Source organism: Symphalangus syndactylus, chromosome 24 (genome assembly GCF_028878055.3).
Source record: "Symphalangus syndactylus isolate Jambi chromosome 24, NHGRI_mSymSyn1-v2.1_pri, whole genome shotgun sequence".
Lineage (NCBI taxonomy): Eukaryota > Metazoa > Chordata > Mammalia > Primates > Hylobatidae > Symphalangus > Symphalangus syndactylus.
The window spans coordinates 40,576,592-40,593,862 of record NC_072446.2 but is presented as its reverse complement, the minus strand read 5'-3'; the positions used below and the strand labels follow the sequence as shown (position 1 = coordinate 40,593,862).

Genomic DNA, 17,271 nt, shown 5'->3' with positions numbered 1-17,271 from the left:
TATCTCATTTTATCTTTAAGGAGTTTTTATTGTCATTTTACAGATGAGGAAATGATATCCAGGTGCTATGTAACTTGCTGAATGAATGAAGGGTTTGGCCATAAGTGGTAAGCCAGGACTCAAACTCCCATCTGCCCGGCTCCAAAACCTGGGTGCTTGTCTGCTGGACTCTCCTGCCTCTTGGCAGAGTTTTAAAAAATTACCGTATGGCTGCAAAATAGTTCAGTTTGTACATATGCCAAAATTTACTAAACCAATTTCTTATAATTGGACATTTGGCACAATTGCATTTTTTTTTTTTTTTACTTTTATAAATAATACCATGATGAACATCCTTTCACATTAAGCTCGGCTGAAATTCTGGCTATTTCCTGAGGACAGATTCCTAGAAGCGGAATTATTGGGCCAAAGGGATGGGATTATTACAACCAAATTGCTTTCCAGAAAGATTATACAAATTTGCCAGATTTGAATTTTTAGAAAAAAAAAATCTGTGCCAGCTGGCAAGGTAAAACATACTGACTCATTGTTGTTTTATGTGCATTCCATTGATTACTGGTGAGGTTTCCGTTTTTTAAATTTGCATTTCTTCTTTTGTAAGCTGTCCATACTCCATCCATTTTTCTATGGGTTGTTTAGTTTTCTAAATGTATAAGGCTTCAGATGACTATATAACACTCTCCAAGCTTAATTTAATATGTATACAATCACCTGGAAATCTTGTTAAACTATAGATTGTGACTCCATAGGTCTAGGGTGGGGCCTAAGATTGTATTTCTAACAAGCTCCTGGGTGATGCTCTATTGATTAACCATTGCTGTGTAACAAGCCCTCCCAAAACCTAGCAGCTTAAAGCAACTATTTTATTTGCTCATCCTTCCTCAGGTCTCTCCTGGGGTCACTTATAGGGCTGCAGGCACCTGGCAGATTTACTGGAGACTTGATGGCATACAACAGCCTCATTCATAGGTGTGGGGGTTGATACTGGCTGTCAGTTGGGCCTCTCTTTCCATGTGGCCACTCGTCTTCCAACGGTCTGGCCCTGGCTTCTTTACGTGGTAGACTCGGGGTTCCAAGAGGGTGAGAAAACACACTGCAAAGCCTTTTGCGGCCCAGACTCAGAAGTCCCATAAAGTCATCCTGCTACAATCAAAGCATTTGCTGGTCTAGCCCAGTCACTGGGTAAGAAAATAGACTCTACCTCGCCGGGCGCGGTGGTTCACGCCTGTAATCTCAACATTTTGGGAGGCGGAGGCGGGCGGATCGTGAGGTCAGGAGAGCGAAACCATCCTGGCTAACATGGTGAAACACTGTCTCTACTAAAAAATACAAAAAAAATTAGCCGGGCGTGGTGGCGGGCGCCTGTAGTCAGCTACTCGGGAGGCTGAGGCAGGAGAATGGCGTGAACCCGGGAGGCGGAGCTTGCAGTGAGCCGAGATTGCGCCACTGCACTCCAGCCTGGGCGACAGAGCGAGACTCCGTCTCAAAAAGAAAAGAAAAAAAAGAAAATAGACCCCACCTCTTGATGAGAGGAGCAGCAAAGTCACCTTGCACAGGGGTGTGCATATAGGAACATTGTTGCAGCCGTCTTTGCTAACAGTGCACATCAGATATCAATGCGTTACTTCCTGGACCCCCATTTGGGTAGGAAAGATGGAAAGCGGCGGTTCTCTACCTTGGCTGCCCATTGGAATCACCTGGGAGCTTTAAAGACTACTGATGCCTGCCAGATCAAGATATGGTTGGTGTGGGCATCAGTAGCGTTTACAGCTCCCAGGTGATTTCAATATGCAGCCCAAGTTGAGAGCCACTGTTTTATTTTATTATTATTTTTTTTGAGACGGAGTCTCGCTCTCTTGCCCAGGCTGGAGTGCAGTGGTGCAATCATAGCTCACTGTAACTAACCTCAAACTCCCAGGCTCAAGCAGTCCTCCTGCCTCAGCCTCCCAAGTAGCTAGGCCTATAGGCACACACCACACCTGTCTAATTTTATTTTTTTTGTGTGTGTGTTTTTCCTGTAGAGACAAAATCTCACTAAGTTGACCAGGCTGGGAGAGCCAGTGCTTTTGAAGTCTCTAGAATTATTCCTGTTTCAAGTGTTTGGGTTTATGGTGGTAAACACAAGGGTAGCTGGTTAGGGTAGGAAGAGTACTGATGAACTGAGTTAGGGAAGTGTTCAGGGGCATCCAGGTGAAAGGGTCAGCAGGTAACTCAGAGATGAGTCTAGAACTCCAAGAAGTTTGCACTGGACAAGAAGACTTGGGAGTTATGAATGAGCCAAATAGAGTTTAAGTTAGGGCTGCATCGAACTCACTCTGGAAAACCCTGAGGATGTGCATCGTAGGCTTTCAGCTCAGTGAATGGCTGAGTGTCTGGGAAGCAGGGACAGGGTTTGGGGGGATGTGGAAGATGGCAGACACCCCCAAGTCAGAACTAGTGGCCACAGAGTTTCAGTCATTCAAGCAGCATTTTTGAGTACCATCAATGTGCTTGGCATGAGATTAAATGACCATAGAGTTACCTCAAGGATCAGCTCTGAGAGCAAACAGCCAACATGTAGCACCATGAACGTCCTGGGAGAGATGTCTCAGCAGCTCACAGCAGCCTCAGCACGAACTGCCTGGGATTGGGGGCCACATGTACGGAAAACTCATCTCTTAGCCAGTTGTGCCTGGCACATGGGTTGGGTAAGGGAAGAAAGCTGACAGTACTGGGCAGCTATGAGGTGCCAGGCACTGTGCTAGCTTTAAATGCATTTTCACTGAGCAAAGCCAGGAGGAGCGGCAGTATGGGGTAGTGGTTGAGAGTGTGGCTCTGGCACCAGGTAGTCTAGGTTCAAATGATTTGACCTCTCTGAGCCTGTTTTCCCTTCTACACATCATTCCTGTGAGGGCCAAACAAATCCATCCACATTCAGCATCTGTAGCAGTTCCTGGCTTGAGGTAAGCCCCCAGTCCTCATGTTCACTCCATAAGGTGGGCAGTAGTATCTTGGTTTGCAGATGAGAAGACTGATGCTGAAAAGGGCAACTGACCTGCTTGAGGGCCATGGCAGTTTAGGAATGGAGCCAGGATATAAACCACAGGCTGTGTGTGGTTGTCTGACTCCCGCTGTCCCCTCTTCCCAGCAGGGAGTGGGGGCACAGGCCCCTCCACTCCTCCCAAGCATAGGTCATCCGAGCCAACACCCCACTTCCTTTCCAGGCTGCGTCAACGATCGGAAGAAACAACTGAGGCAGCTCTTCTGCTCCCTTCAACTTCAGAAGAAAGCTTCCAGTTGATCCCCAGCTGCCAGGAGGAAATCAGCCTTAGCAGGTGCTACCCAGGCCTCTCCCCGACTCCCAGATCCCAGCACAGCACCTCACAGCATTCGCCTCCCCACCTCCAGCCTGGCACCAGCTTTGCTAGCTTAGCAGCTGCAGCTTACTCCCTGAATTGGGCCCCTTGGATACCTCCAGCCCATCCCCAGGCATCTTTGCACCAGGAGACTGCCAATCCCTGGGACTGGGGTGGGGGGCAGTTAACCTTGATAAACTGACTTGGCAATTAGGCCCAAAGAGAACAAATACAGCAAGTTCTGCTACCCCCAAGAGATCATATCTAATAAATGAGCACAGGCCCTACTTGGAGTCACTGGGCACCAGGCTTGGTTCCGGGGATACTGTTGGCTGCAGCCAAGTCCTCCTGGCTTTGACACTTGGATACCTCCCAACTCAGTGCTGAAAAGGTCCTTCAGGAGCAAGAGTTTGGAGGCTAAGGAACTCGTCTTTAAGCTGTGCTTACAAAGCGAGCAGTTATTAGATTGTGTGTTTATTGGGGGTTGGGGAAGTACTGAGCCCTAAACACATCCTCTTCTCCTTGCAATACCCTGACCTTGCATGTCGGGGGAACCCATGGGGCTCCCTGACCATCATCTGAAAATCAGTGGGACAGAGCATCCCCATTTCTCAGATGGACAACAGACCAGGGAGGCAGAGCTTAGTGAGGGTCTCTGCAAAGGTGCATTTATCTAAGTCAGATGGGTGACTTAAGTGCTTCTCTAGGCCTTGTGTTTGAGATTGGGAGCTGAGCCAGAAACCGGAAAACCTTGGGCTCATGGGCAGGACAGCTTGGGGAGTTGAGTGTGAGTAAAAATCTCTGCATTTTCACATCTTACATTCCTAAGCCTCCTCTTGGTTTAAGAGGGGTTGCAACAAGACTCGGGGCTGCTGGGGTAACTGCTCCAGGGGGATTTACTCCCTCTACCACTCCGCCTGCTTCGGAGTAGTTTCTTTGGCTGCAAATGGTGGAATCTGACTGCGTAGGTTAAGCCCGAAGGGAAGACTTTTGGAAGGAAAATACTGGCAAATCCAAGTGAACCAGCCGACTTTAGGAAAGCCAGAAGCCAAGCTACTCTGGACCTCCTGCCTTCAGAATATGAGGACTTCTCCCACTCATCCCTGTAACTGAGGCAAACCCAGACAGGTCCAGGCATGGGCTCCAGGTTCCCTATTTCCAGGAGAAGGAATGCGATTGGCTTTTTTTGGCCCAGCACCCACCCTGCCAAGGAGGAAGGGGCTATTTTCCAATGGTGAAATTGTGAATCAGGCAGTCACACTGGAGAACACCTAGCAAGGTGAATTCTGCAACTCCCTACTTTATTTACATTTTAAAATAAGCAATATATTCATATGGTTTAAAATCCAAAGTTTACAAAAGGGTATAGGGTGACATCTCCTTCCTTCCCACCTGTGTGCCCCAACCCTGCAGGTGCTGTTCTGAGGGAATCACATTGTGCTTGCACAAAAATTATTAGCTTATAAGACACCTGCCTTCCCCTTGCTTTTCTTACTTCATGTATCTTGGAGCTTGTTCCTTATTCTTGATTATAGTTGAATGGTATTGCAGTATCTGGAGCTATTGATTCCTTTAACTAGTCCCCTGTGGATGGACAGTTTGTTTCCAATTCCACCTGCCTACTTCTTAAAAGATCACAGGGAAAACACATAGTAATTTCTGCAAAACTCAAGAGGATTCAAAACTGTACGTCTGGGCCAAGTTTGGCTTGGGTAGGGTAAAACACCTGTGACCCACACTCACGTTTTAAAACAGTTTCTGCATTAGTCAAAAATATCTAAAAGACAGGAGATTCAACTTCACAACCCAAATGTCTAGCTTCTCTTGAAAAACATAAGAACTGGCCACGACAGCCTGTGTTTCTATGTAACTACGAGCCAGAGCCAAGGAGCGGGGGGACCAGGAGAGGTGTGCCCCTGCCATGCTGCCATTTCTTATCACCTGCCTGTCAAATCACAGGTTCCTTTCAAGGCAAGAACCATGTTCATAGGTGGTATTCTAAATGGAGAGGCGTGCCCTCACTGAAGGACTAGATGAGGCAAATAAAGACTAGTTGCTGCTATTCATTCATTCAGCTGACATTTATTGAGCCCTTAAGGAACACATAAGAATTTTGACTTCACGGCAGTTCATACTGGGACCTCAGACTACTGAAGGCAGACAGTAACGAGCAGTGCTGGCCAGGCCCCACTTTCAGAGAGGGCGGAAGGGCACTCTTGACATGTGTCATATGGTAAGAGGCACACCCACTCACCCAGGCCTGGTGCAGGACTCTGCAAGGCCCTCCTGAGTAAAGAGCGGCCACCAAAGGCTGCTAGGCAGCACCTACTCTTGGAATCAAGCAGGGAAAAAGCACAAAAATGGAGCTGGCAGGAGGTGCATATGCCTGCCCCACAGATGGCTGTGGTGAGCCACAAAGCACCAAGATTCTGTTCTTCATTCAGCAACCACCCATGAGCCTCCTGCTTTATTCCAATCGCATGGCACCTGCCTGAAAACCTCTCTCCCTTCTGAGAGGAATGCTGGAATGAAACTCCACTCTGCCCCTCCCTCCTTCCTTCCTTGCTCAGGGTCCATATGAACAGCAGGCCATTGTTGTGAAGTGCCTGTTGCAGTCATTCTTACACCCCCACAGCCACTGCCCCACACACCCACTGGTGGCTACCAGGGCCCGTCAATAGATCTTGTGTCCACTGAGCCCTGGTGTCCAGGTCTAGCAGCCAGACAGGCTGAAGGTTCCCTCCTGCCATCACAGAGTAGCCAAGCACTGCAAAGAGGTTTTCATGGCCAGATTCCTGACGGCTGTCCCCTTACAGGGCAGATCCTGTCCTTACAGGTGTCAAGGTTGGAGGGTCCTGGGTCCTCCATGACCCTGGGAAGTTGCTGGTCCCCCATCTTGGTTCTGGAGTCTCATCCTTTCAAGATTACCTTGAGAGCTTTAAGCTCATCCTGGTTGAGGGGGTTCAAGTTAAAACCCTTCAGCTCCGGTTTGCCTAGGAGAGAAGATGATCCATCAGCATGTTGGGCCTCCTGCTGTCTCTGGAGCCAGGCCCAGGAAAGGGGCTGACGCTGCACTAATGCTGCCAAACTCGGCCTGGAGGTCTGGCAGGGATGGGCCTCCAATTCTGCAATGCACCGGATGAGGCATCACCACCGTTCCTGTGTCACCAAGAGCCTGCAAAGTCATGACTCTGCTGCCCAAAGAGCCTCAGGTTTTTCCAAGACCTGTGACCAACGTAGAGTGCTTGCATTTATCAAGAATTTCAGCTCTGACCTCAATCACTCACTGAAGCCTTCTGAGTTTCCTCAGTCGGAGCTATCTGATCCCCATGCCATGCCCTGATGTATAATGTGAGATCACCCCAAGTGGTTCGTGGGACCTGGAAAAGAAGTGACAGGACTAGGACTGTATAAATCCCCCTGTCCATTCTGTCCCTGGGCAGCTACAACCAACCACTGTGCACACCTCCAGGGCCACTCACAGGCTGCCCCAGCCACTGCCCACCTCTGAGGGTCAGGCTTCCCACCCCTGCCCTTCGAAGTCCATGCTGATGATTCTCTCCCCTCCTCATCTCCAGTCCCTGCTAAGCCAATACCTTGGGCCTCAAAAAGGCGGTTGACCTTCACTTTAAGTTGCTTCCGGAGTTTTTCTATTTCTTTATCCAGATGATCCTGATCTGAAAAAATGAGGGGGGCAAGCAGAGGATGAAATTGTACCAGACAGACTTGACCCCAGGAGTGGAGATGCCAGCCTCTCCCCAGCAAGGGCATGTAGCTTTCAGGAAGGAAAAGGGGACATCAGAGGCCAACTGAGGAAGGATTAAAGGCTAGAAGGGACATGACCTGCTCAGGACCACTCAGAGCCCAGGACACAGCAGTCCCGACTCCCATTACACTGGCCTTTTTTGCATTATGCAAAGTACCTTGGGGTGGTCATTGGATGGAGAAGGCAACATCAGGACTTTAGGCCACCCTCCCACAATGAAATCACCGAAAATTTGAATGCACAAACAAAATAAGCATCTCTAGATTCAGCCCACCCTAGATGGCTGGAAATGGATGCCTAAGAAATTTCACAAACCCAAGTCCATCAAGGTGAGGGGGTTTTAGAAAAACACGACTGTGTAAACATGTGACATAAACAATCAACACGCAAGCTTAATGCTCAAGCTTAACTTAATTAGCCACTGTGAACAGAAAAGGGTCTCCTAGTGTCATGGACTGCCCCTGAGTCAGTGTGATGACAGAGGTGGCTATCAAAGCTTGATTGACCAATCGACTCAAGTCACCCAGCCAATTCCGCCTGCTCAAGAGTGACATTCTGGCTAGTCTGTCTTCCCCACAGACTCACTCTTTCTGATGGGGAGAAACGCTGAATGGACAAGCCTTACAGCCTAGTTCTATTTCTCATGGTGAATGACTACCCCCCAATGTCCATGAGCTTGTTTAGCCTGTATTGATCCCCAAGAAATCTGATGATGTCTCAGAACCCCTCTAGGTACAGTGACAAGACCACATTTGGGGACCAAAAGGGCCAACAAGATCCTGAACCCAGGCAAGGGACCCTCTGAAAGCTTAGCCTCCAGCCCACCACCAAGTGCAGTTTAATTTTATAACCATAATATTAGTGCATTTTTTCAACACAACAGCTGGAAACTTCTCCAGGCTGGATATAGCTTCCTCTGTTAGCAGTTTTATGTCACTGGCCAGTAGCAGTGGCTCACGCCTATAATCCCAACACTTTGGGAGGCCGAGGTGGGTGGATCACCTGAGGTCAGGAGTTTGAGACCAGCCTGGCCAACATAGTGAAACCCTGTCTTTACTAAAAAAAATACAAAAATTAGCTGGGCATGATGGCATGCACCTGTAATTCCAGCTAATCAGGAGGCTGAGAGAGGAGAATTGCTTGAACCCGGGAGGCAAAGGTTGCAGTGAGTCGAGATAGTGCCATTGCACTCCAGCCTAGGTGACAGAGCAAGACTCTGTCTCAAGGAAAAAAAAAAAAAAAGAAGAAATTTTATTTCATGAGGTATGAAGACACCCTGTCTTCAGGGACTGAGGCAACCTTGCTTGTCCTTTTGGCCATTTTCAAGGTTATGGAAGAAAAAATATGTGTAGCCTGTTCTTTTTCTAGCCAATAATCCATTTGCAGCCTGAGTTGCTTTAAGATGCTTTTCCAAAGAGCTTCCAGATTATGGTTGTGGAAACTGAGTACACTGAGTGCCTAGGCTATGGCAGACCCTAGAGGTTTACTCTCCCCAAACCTCCATTTTCAACCCAGTCTCTACTGCAGGGCACGTGAAAAAGAAAAGCTCACTCTCCCAGGCTCTCTTGCAGCTATGGGTGACCATGTGACTTAGTTCTGGCCAATGAGATGTTGGCAGGAAGTCCCTGAGGAGATGGCCTTACTTCCAAAAATAGAACGCAAAGCTCTATGTGGCGAAACCTTCTCTTTCCTTCAGCCTGACATGAGGACCGCAACGATGAAAAAACCACCAGGAGAATATGCTAAGGTGCCACTGCTGGGCAGCTATGCCAGGCCTGGACTACACACCTCTGGACAATTTCTTATGCAAGAGTAAAAGAAGCATATTTCCTTAAGCCTCAATTTGTTGGGTTTTGTTATTTGCAGCCCAACTGATTCCTCACTAATAAGAAAGCACTATGCTAGGCACACATATTGTTTTACCTCAACTTCACAGCCATGCTACATAGATGCAACCCCTCTTAGAGATAAGGAAATAACCCACAGTGGCAGAGGTGGAATTAAAACCCACAGCAGTCTGAACCCTGTGACAGAGCTGTCTCTCCTTAAGCTGCCTGAAGCCTGACTCCCTGTTCTGGGTTAAGACCAAAGCTGGTGGGAGAGGCAGCGCATCCCTGACCCATCCCCAGGAGGCCTTACCTTTTTCAATCATTTCCTTTGTCTCAGGGTGAGGCATCTTGATAAACATGTTCCCGAAGCAAACCATCACATCTTCTGAAAGAGCAAATGGTAATTCCTTCAATAGTTTTTTTTTTGAGTACCTACTATCTGCCAGGCACTGTTTTAGATAGACAACAGAGCAGAACAAGACAAAGTTCCTGCCCTCTTGGAGCTTATATTATAGTGGAGGAGAGAGAATAACAAAGATATGATTTGTCAGACCTTGATTAAGAGTTGTAGAGAAAAATAAAGCAAGCTAAGATGGCTAGGGAATGCCAGAGGAGGACCTTGTTACTCCTACCAGGTAGTCCGAGAAGGCCTTACTGATTATATGATATCTACATAGAGACCTAAGGAAAGCAAGAGTGTGAGCCCTGCAGACATCTGGGGAAAGAGTGAGCCAAAGAGAGGAAACAGGAACAGCAAAGATCAGTAGTGTGCTTGGGGTGTTTGGAACAGCAAGGGGCCGGGCGCAGTGGCTCACGCCTGTAATTCCAGCACTTTGGGAGGCCGAGGCAGGTGGATCACTTGAGGCCAGGACCTCGAGACCGGCCTGGCCAACATGGCGAAACCCTGTATCTATTAAAAATACAAAAATTAGCTGGGTGTGGTGGCGCACGCCTGTAATCTCAGCTACTCAGGAGGCTGAGGCACGAGAATCACTTGAACCTGGGAGACGGAGGTTGCAGTGAGCCAAGATCATGCCACTGCACTCCAGCCTGGGTGACAGAGCAAGGCTCTGTCTCCAAATAAATAAATAAATAAATAAATAAAAGAACAGCAAGGAGACCGGTGTAGGTGGAGTCATGCGGGGGGTGGGGGGAGTAGAGATGATATTGGCACACTCATGGATTCATGGGGGCTGGATTACTCAGTCTTGTACGACCTCTGGATTTTACTCAGGTGAGATGAGAAGCAACTGGAAGATGCTGCACATTCTAGTGCACTTTCAACAAAATGTAAACTTCCTCCCTTAGCTCCCAAGACCTTTCATTATGGCCTGGTCTCTGCCCCTCTCTCCAGCCACACTTACTTCCCATTTGCTTCCACTGCCACAGCCACTTGGCCTCATCTAAAGGGTCCCATTCTTTTGGATATATATTCTCAACACCCACCCCAAGTCCAATTCCATCTTTGGCTTTTTTTTTTTTTTGAGTCGGAGTCTCGCTCTGTCACCCAGGCTGGAGTGCAGTGGCGCAATCTCGGCTCACTGCAAGCTCCACCTCCCGGGTTCATGCCATTCTCCTGCCTCAGCCTCTCCGAGTAGCTGGGACTACAGGCGCCCGCCACCACGCCCGGCTAATTTTTTTGTATTTTTTAGTAGAGACAGGGTTTCACCATGGTCTCGATCTTCTGACCTCGTGATCCGCCCGCCTCGGCCTCCCAAAGTGCTGGGATTACAAGCGTGAGCCACCGTGCCCGGCCTCCATCTTTGGCTTTCTTACAATTTTCAATTATGCATTTTACGTTGTTTTCCTTATCTGTAAAGCTCAAGGGCACGAACCATCAGTTTTATACACCCCCAGCACTCTATCAGTGTCTGCCATCGTCAATAAGCCAGGAGCTAACGACCTGTCACTGAAGTGAGCAGGCAAAATCCTGAACCACCGTCTGTGCCAGAACTGCAAAATTTGCTCCCCCATCTCCTCAGACTGTTTCAATTTCCCACAAGGCTGAGTTATACAGCTGTGACCTCCTAACTGATCTCTATCAGGGACAAGGTAAAGCCTTAAAGGAAAACGGAACAGGCCTCCAGGGCTGCACTGAGAAAATTTCAACTTACCAGAGAGGCTGAGATCCTTCTGCAGGGCCCTCAGGCCCTCTCGATTCTGATTCCTTTTAGTGTCCAGGTCCACAATCTGAAAACCACAGGGACAGGAGGGAACTCAGCTATCTCTTGCCCCAAGCTGTCACCTCTTGACAGACAAAGGCTGCACAGACAATGCATTATTCCTAGTTACATCCAACGTCCTGCCTAAAATGGACTGATGTGTGACTGTATTTTTTCTCTCACTCAGTTTCCTGGTCTTAAAGACAATGCTTTGGGCAGCTGCCCTCTCCCCAGAGAAGATGCTGGGAAAACGTGCTGACTAAATGGGAAATTCTGCATTATCCACTCGAACTTTAGGGCATATCAGAATCACCAGGGGAGTGGAAACCCTTCCCCTACACACTGTGATTAAGCAGGCCTAATGTTTATTTTTGGACAAACTTCTCCAGCTGATTCTGAACTAGTAATATGAGAAACCCAACAATACTAGATTGGAACAGCAGGACTGGGGGCACTGAGACAGTGGTAACAACACAATAGCTACTAAGGAAGTGAGGCAGTAGTACAGTATGCTGCACGAGTGCTGGTTCTGGAGCTGGAATACTCAGGTTCGAATCCTGCTGTCTGCCTCAAGCTGTGTAATTTCACCTTCCTATTTACTCCTCCGCAAAATGGAGCTACGAACAGTACCTACCTCACAGGTTATTGAGCCAGCAATTAAATGACTTAACACAGTACCTGGCACATAGTAAGTAGCTGATAAACTTTAACTGCTCTTATTATTCTCATCCAGCACACCCTGATCCAGTATTTAATTTGACAGGATCTTGCCCAAGTTTTCCCCTTCTCAGTAAATACCTGACCCTTCTAACTGGAGACGAGAGGGAGTCACGACTCCCCCGGCTCCCTCATGCCTTTACACAGCCACTATCACGGCCTACTGAGTCTGTCTCCAAAATACATTTCTGACCCCTTAACTTCTCTCCACCACCAATACCTAGTCCAAATCCATCTCTGATCTGGACCATACCAGTGGCCCCTCACGCATCTCCCTGCCTCCACCCTTGCCCGCCTATATTCTGTATTCCACACAGCAGCCAGGGAGATCCTTTTAAAACCTAAATCCAATTACGTCACCCTCCTTCCCCCAGGAACTCCCTTCAAAAACTTGGCACTTAAAACAAGGCACCCCATAAACAGGGCGCCACCTTCCCCCACGTCTCCACCCCTGCCCGGTCACAAGGCCCCCTCAGGCTTCTTTTCGGTTCCAGCTCTCCCCTGAGGGCCTTTACAGGACGGTGCCCCTAGATCAACCATGGGGCCGGGAAGTGCATTTTGAAACAGGTGCTCAGGGAAACGGCCCAGAGCATGATGGGTCGAGATCCAGAGAGCATGGCAAGGGGCAGAGAAAGGATGAAGAGAGAGGAATGTCCAGCACAGCGCAGGCGCTCACTTAGTAGCGGCCGAATATTTATCGGCCCACCTCTGTCGCCTCGGAGCCGTTAACCGCCTGTCCAGGTCAACTCACCGCGACCCCGCGGGCTTTCCGACGGCGCAGGCCGCCAGGCCCCAGCGCCGCGTAGGGGCCTCTCACCTGCCGCTTGTCCGCCAGCACCTCCTCGGCGAGCTCCTCCACCTCTACAAGGTACCGCAGCACTCGCTCTGCCTCGGGTGATAGCATAGCGCCCACCAACTCCGCTTGCGGCTCTCGCGCGACCCCGGGGTCTCCGCTTCGACTCCCGCTGCGCATGCGCCGCTCTCTAGGTGCTTCCGGCGCGCCTGCGCAGTTAAAAGAACGGTGGTGCGCAGGATCCAACGTTCGTGCGCCAGCCGGCTGCGAGAGGCGGGGCCTAGCTTTGGGGGCGGGGCTGGAGCGCCCTCTGCAGGCTCAGAGAGCTCAGTGCTCGGGCTGCCTCTGACCCGTCACTCCCTGGGTTCATGCTTCTTGAGCACTTACTATGTGCCAAGCAGTTTTACGTGCTTAGAATGCAGCAGTGAACACAACAAAATCCCTGCCCTCATGGAACTTCATCCTAGTGGGAAACATCGACAATTAATGGCAAAACACTTATATACTGTGGCAGGTAGTGATTAGGATCTGGGAAATATTATTCTTCCCCAGGCTAAGAAACACCAAGAAGGCCCATGTGGCAGTGTGACATGTTTAATCTCTGACACTTTCAGTTTCTAATTTATAAAAAGGGGGTGAATAAAAATCCGCCTCAGTGTCTCTCCACAGGATCGGAAGGAAGCAGGAATCGGCTGGGTGCAGTGGCTCCTGCCTGTAATCCCAGTACTTTGGAAGGCCAAAGCGGGGGGATCACTTGAGCCCAGGAGTTCGAGACCAGCTTAGGCAACACAGTAAAACCTCCGTTTCTACTAAAAATACAAAAAAATAAAATTAGCTGGGTGCGGTGGGGCGCGCCTGTTGGTCCCAGCTACTCAGGAGGCTGAGGTAGGAGAAGCACCTGCACCTGGGGAGTCGAGGCTGCGGTGAGCTATGATGGCACCACTGCACTCCAGCCTGGGTGACAAAACGAGACTCTGTCTCAAAAAAAAAAAAAAAAAGGAAGCAGTAATCACTTTTAATTCCGTTTAACCAGAGTTCACTTGAGCCCCTGTGTTGGGCCCAATGACCAGAGTAGCTGGCCTATACATAAGGAAGGGACTTGAAAACTATGGGCAGTAAGCAATGAAATGCTAGCTCAGAAAAGCAGGTGGATGTGGGTGGTAGGATTGGGAGGACTTCCCAGAGAAGTCAGGCAGGTGGAAAATGGTTACCATCAGAACCAGAGGGTTCCCACGAGGTCTTCACGCCCAAACTCCTCATTGGATAGCTGGAAAAAAACAAACCTCAGAGAGAGGCAAGGCTTTGAAAAGAAGGTGAGGGGTGAGCCATGTGGATGCCTAGGAGAAGAGTGTTCCAGGCAGAGGGAACAGCCAGTGTATGTGGAACAGAATGGGTGGGGGGAAGTAGGCAGGAGGTCAGAGGGGAAGGAGGCATTGAACCCACAGGGCTGTAAAAGGCGCTGAGAAAGGACTTTGAAAGTCTGAAGAGCAGAACTGATATTATCACTCTGATCTCTCGCCTCCCTGATTCCAGCTTTTTATTCTCTCCTTTTGAGCTCTTGTAACCAAGCCCCTTCACACCCCTTGTCTTACTTGAGTGTCAAAGCAACCTTTGTATGGATGGGATTATTACTGCCCCATTCCACAGCTGCAGACTGAGGCCAGGAGAAAGGCAGTGCCTCATCACACAGCAAACCAGGAGTGCCTGGTGTCCATGCCATTTCTGGATCCTGAAAAATCCATTCCCAAAAATTGTGGCCCCAGAAGCCCCAGCATCACCTCTGTGTTGCCTAGCCTTTGGCTGCCTTCAACTACCAGAGGCAGAGCTAATTTTTCCTTCAGCCACCTGGTGTGGGGAAGGAGGGAGACTCGTTAAGGATTCCTCACTGAGGGTGAATTTGTCACCAAACCCAGGATGTTTTGTATAAACACCTTCTGGTTCAGAAATGCAGGCACAGGCCCTAAGAAGGAAAGGGGGATGTTTGCCAAAGCAGAAATGGGGCTCACCAGGCATCCCTCAGCCTGGACCCCAGCACTGTGTCTCCTCTACCTTGGGACCCACAGAGGGCTCGACCAGGTTGACCCTTGACCCCTACCACATGGGCCTGGATGGGGAGAGGCTGAGGGAGGCTCCCACATTAGCAGCTTCTTGGTGGTAACTGGCCTTTAGAGGCCACCCCAGGCCACTAGAAATTTTGGGGAGGGGAGTCATAGTCATTTCCAAGACTTTGAAATGGTCAGACCCAGAAAGACTCTCAGAGAGCATTTCAGTTTCAGAGCCATTTATTTCACAATTATTTATTGACTTCCCAGGCCCTGTGATAGGGATTCTGCCATGAGCAAAACTGGACATGGTCCCTGCTCTCAGGAATCTCCCAGTCTGGTGAGAGAAACAACATACAAACAAGTAAATATATCATATGTCAGGTGGTAAAAAGTGCTACCAAAAAAAAGCAGTCCGATGTGGGGGCTCACACCTGTAATCCCAATACTTTGGGAGGCCAAAGTGGAGAATCATTTGAACCCAGGAGTTCAAGACCAGCCTGGGCAACATAGCAAGACCCCCATCTCTACCAAAAAAATAAAAATAAAAAAATTAGCCAGATGTAGTGGTGTGCAGCTGTTGTCTCAGCTACTCAGTAGGCTGAGGTGGGAGGATCACTTGAGCACAGGAGTTCAAGGCTGCAGTGAGCTACAATTGTGCCACTGTACCCCAGCCTGGGTGACAGCGTGAGACCCTTTCTCTAAAAAAGAAGAGAAAAGAAAAGGAAAGAGAGAGAAAGAAAGAGAAAGAAGGAAAGAGAGGAAGGAAAGAAAGGAAAGAAGGAAGAAAGGAGGGAAGGAAGGAAGGAGAAAAGAAAAGATAGCACAGGACAAGGTGGAGAGGGAATAATGGAGGGGCTATTTGAGATAAGATGGTCAGAGAGGGTGTCTCCGAGGAGATGGCATTCGAACAGAAGTGTGGAGGAGATGAGGGGGTGAGCCTTGTGGATATCTAAGGGAAGAGCGTTCCAGGCAGAGGGAACAGCCAGTGTATTTGAATAGAATTAGTGAGGGGGAGAGGGTAGGACATAGAGGAGAAGGAGACGTTGAGCGCACAGGGCTGTGGAAGGCGCTGGCAGTGCCCCACCCAAAATCCACTAGGGCCTCCCCAGAGGTCACCTGCAGACACTGCTGCATATGCCTGTGGCTTCCTGCTTCTCTCTGCTCATGGATGCAGGTTGAGTGGGGAATGCAATGAATTAATATCCACGAGTGTGAACTCCTACCAAGAAAAGAGAGGCGTTAGTGACTGTATACTCTAGCTTCTTTGCCCCTCTGTGAGAGACCCAAGAGGAGGCTGCTATAATCATCCAGACAGGAGAGGGTGGCCACTGCACCAAGAGATAGCAGTGCGGGTGGTGACCAGTGGTGGGATTCTCAGGGCCTTTGCACATACTCCCCCATTGGTCTGGATTAATTTTCTCCCATGCCTTTATTCATGTGTAACTATTCCATATCCCCCACTGCTCAGCTTGGGGTTACCTCCTCCTGAGGGTCAAGAGTCCTCTCTGGGCCCCCACGGTTGTTTGGACTTCCCTTGTCTCTGTACTTCCCATACCATCTTTGTTCTCTAAACACCTTGCTTTGCAGTCATGAGCTCCCAGGGCAGAGACCTTGTCTGTCTTGTTCACTGGAAAAGTGTCCCCCTCTCTGGGCATCACCCACCTCCCTGCTGCTGCTCACACAAGCCAGACATGGTCCTGCCTCAGGGTCTTTCCACTGGCTGCTGCCTCCGCCTGCACTTTTCCCTGACATCTACATGGTTCCTTCCCTCACCTCCTACCAGTTTTTTGTTGTTGTTGTTTGTTTGTTTGTTTGTTTTAAGATGGAGTCTCACTCTGTTACCCAGGCTGGCGTGCAGTGGCACAATCTTGGCTCACTGCAACCTCCACCTCCTGGGTTCAAGTGATTCTCCTGCCTCAGCCTCCCAAATAGCTTGGATTACAGGTGTGTGCCATCATGCTCAGCTAATTTTTGTATTTTTTTTTTAGTAAAGACAGGGGTCTCACCACGTTGGCCAGGCTGGTCTCAAACTCCTGACCTCAGGTAATTTGCTTGCCTTGGCCTTCCGAAGTGCTGAGAATACAGGCATGAGCCATCGTGTCTGGCCCAGTCTTTTCTTGAATGGCACCTTTTCAATGGAGCCTGACCTGACTACTGTGTTTAAAATGCAATTTCTGCCCCTCCTGCTACTCCTGATCAACTTCCTCTGCTCTAGTTTTTCTTTTTCTTTCTTTTCATCATAACTTTTGTCACCTCCCAGCATGCCATATAATTTACTTATGGTTATTGTTCATCTCCCTCTGCTAGAAGAGAGGCTTCTTGAGGGCAGGAATCTTTCATTCATTTCTTCACTGATGTCTCCCAAATGTCTAGAACAGTGCCTGGCTCCCACAGTAGGTGCTTGATAAACAATTTTGAATGAATGAAAAGAGTCAGAATTCTACTTAAGGCAGATTCTCTCTGAGGCCAGACTCTTAAAGGTGAGGGCTGGGATCGTGCCTTATCCATTAAAGTAAGGGGATTGGGTTTGTTCTCAGATCCTGGGAAGCTGCTGGAGGGTGCTGAGCAGGCACAGATATGATTGGGCTTACCTTGTGAAAGTCCCCTGTGGCTCTGGTGATAGG

At 49.1% G+C, this 17,271-nt stretch overlaps 2 protein-coding genes across 7 annotated transcripts in view; one reads left to right on the top strand and one right to left on the bottom strand.

Annotated features, from left to right (window-relative positions):
* The window catches only part of TTLL9 (tubulin tyrosine ligase like 9), a 75,348-nt gene extending 71,959 nt beyond the window's left edge, over positions 1–3,389 (top strand). For all 4 annotated transcript variants that reach the window (XM_055266302.2, XM_055266303.1, XM_055266301.2 and 1 more), the window contains one exon: positions 3,204–3,389. In XM_055266302.2, coding sequence (XP_055122277.1) covers positions 3,204–3,280 — 77 coding nt within the window. In that variant the 3' untranslated portion in view covers positions 3,281–3,389. The remainder of the gene's footprint in view (positions 1–3,203) is intronic.
* A 2,012-nt stretch (positions 3,390–5,401) lies between these two features.
* Positions 5,402–12,827, bottom strand: PDRG1 (p53 and DNA damage regulated 1). 3 transcript variants are annotated; one of them, XM_055266319.2, is made up of 5 exons: positions 12,627–12,824; positions 11,045–11,120; positions 9,241–9,315; positions 6,932–7,012; positions 5,402–6,328 (listed from the first exon to the last, which is right to left on the bottom strand). In XM_055266319.2, the coding sequence occupies exons 1-5, from the start codon at positions 12,780–12,782 to the stop codon at positions 6,246–6,248; spliced, it is 471 nt and encodes a 156-aa protein (XP_055122294.1). In that variant the 5' UTR covers positions 12,783–12,824; the 3' UTR covers positions 5,402–6,245. The 3 variants fall into 3 exon arrangements, with proteins under 3 accessions (XP_055122294.1, XP_055122295.1, XP_063489910.1); XM_055266320.2 differs by having other exon boundaries at positions 5,402–6,715; positions 12,627–12,816; XM_063633840.1 differs by having other exon boundaries at positions 5,402–9,315; positions 12,627–12,827.
* Positions 12,828–17,271: the final 4,444 nt, after the last annotated feature.

What these genes read in the sequence shown, in the direction of transcription:
- PDRG1 (XM_063633840.1), bottom strand. Translation starts at nt 12,782, where the DNA reads ATGCGCAGCGGGAGTCGAAGCGGAGACCCCGGGGTCGCGCGAGAGCCG. An exon ending in TGCTGGCGGACAAGCGGCAG is followed by an intron (nt 11,121 to 12,626) that starts GTGAGAGGCCCC and finishes TGTGGTTTTCAG; the next exon opens with ATTGTGGACCTGGACACTAA. An exon ending in GAAGGATCTCAGCCTCTCTG is followed by an intron (nt 9,316 to 11,044) that starts GTAAGTTGAAAT and finishes TTGCTCTTTCAG; the next exon opens with AAGATGTGATGGTTTGCTTC.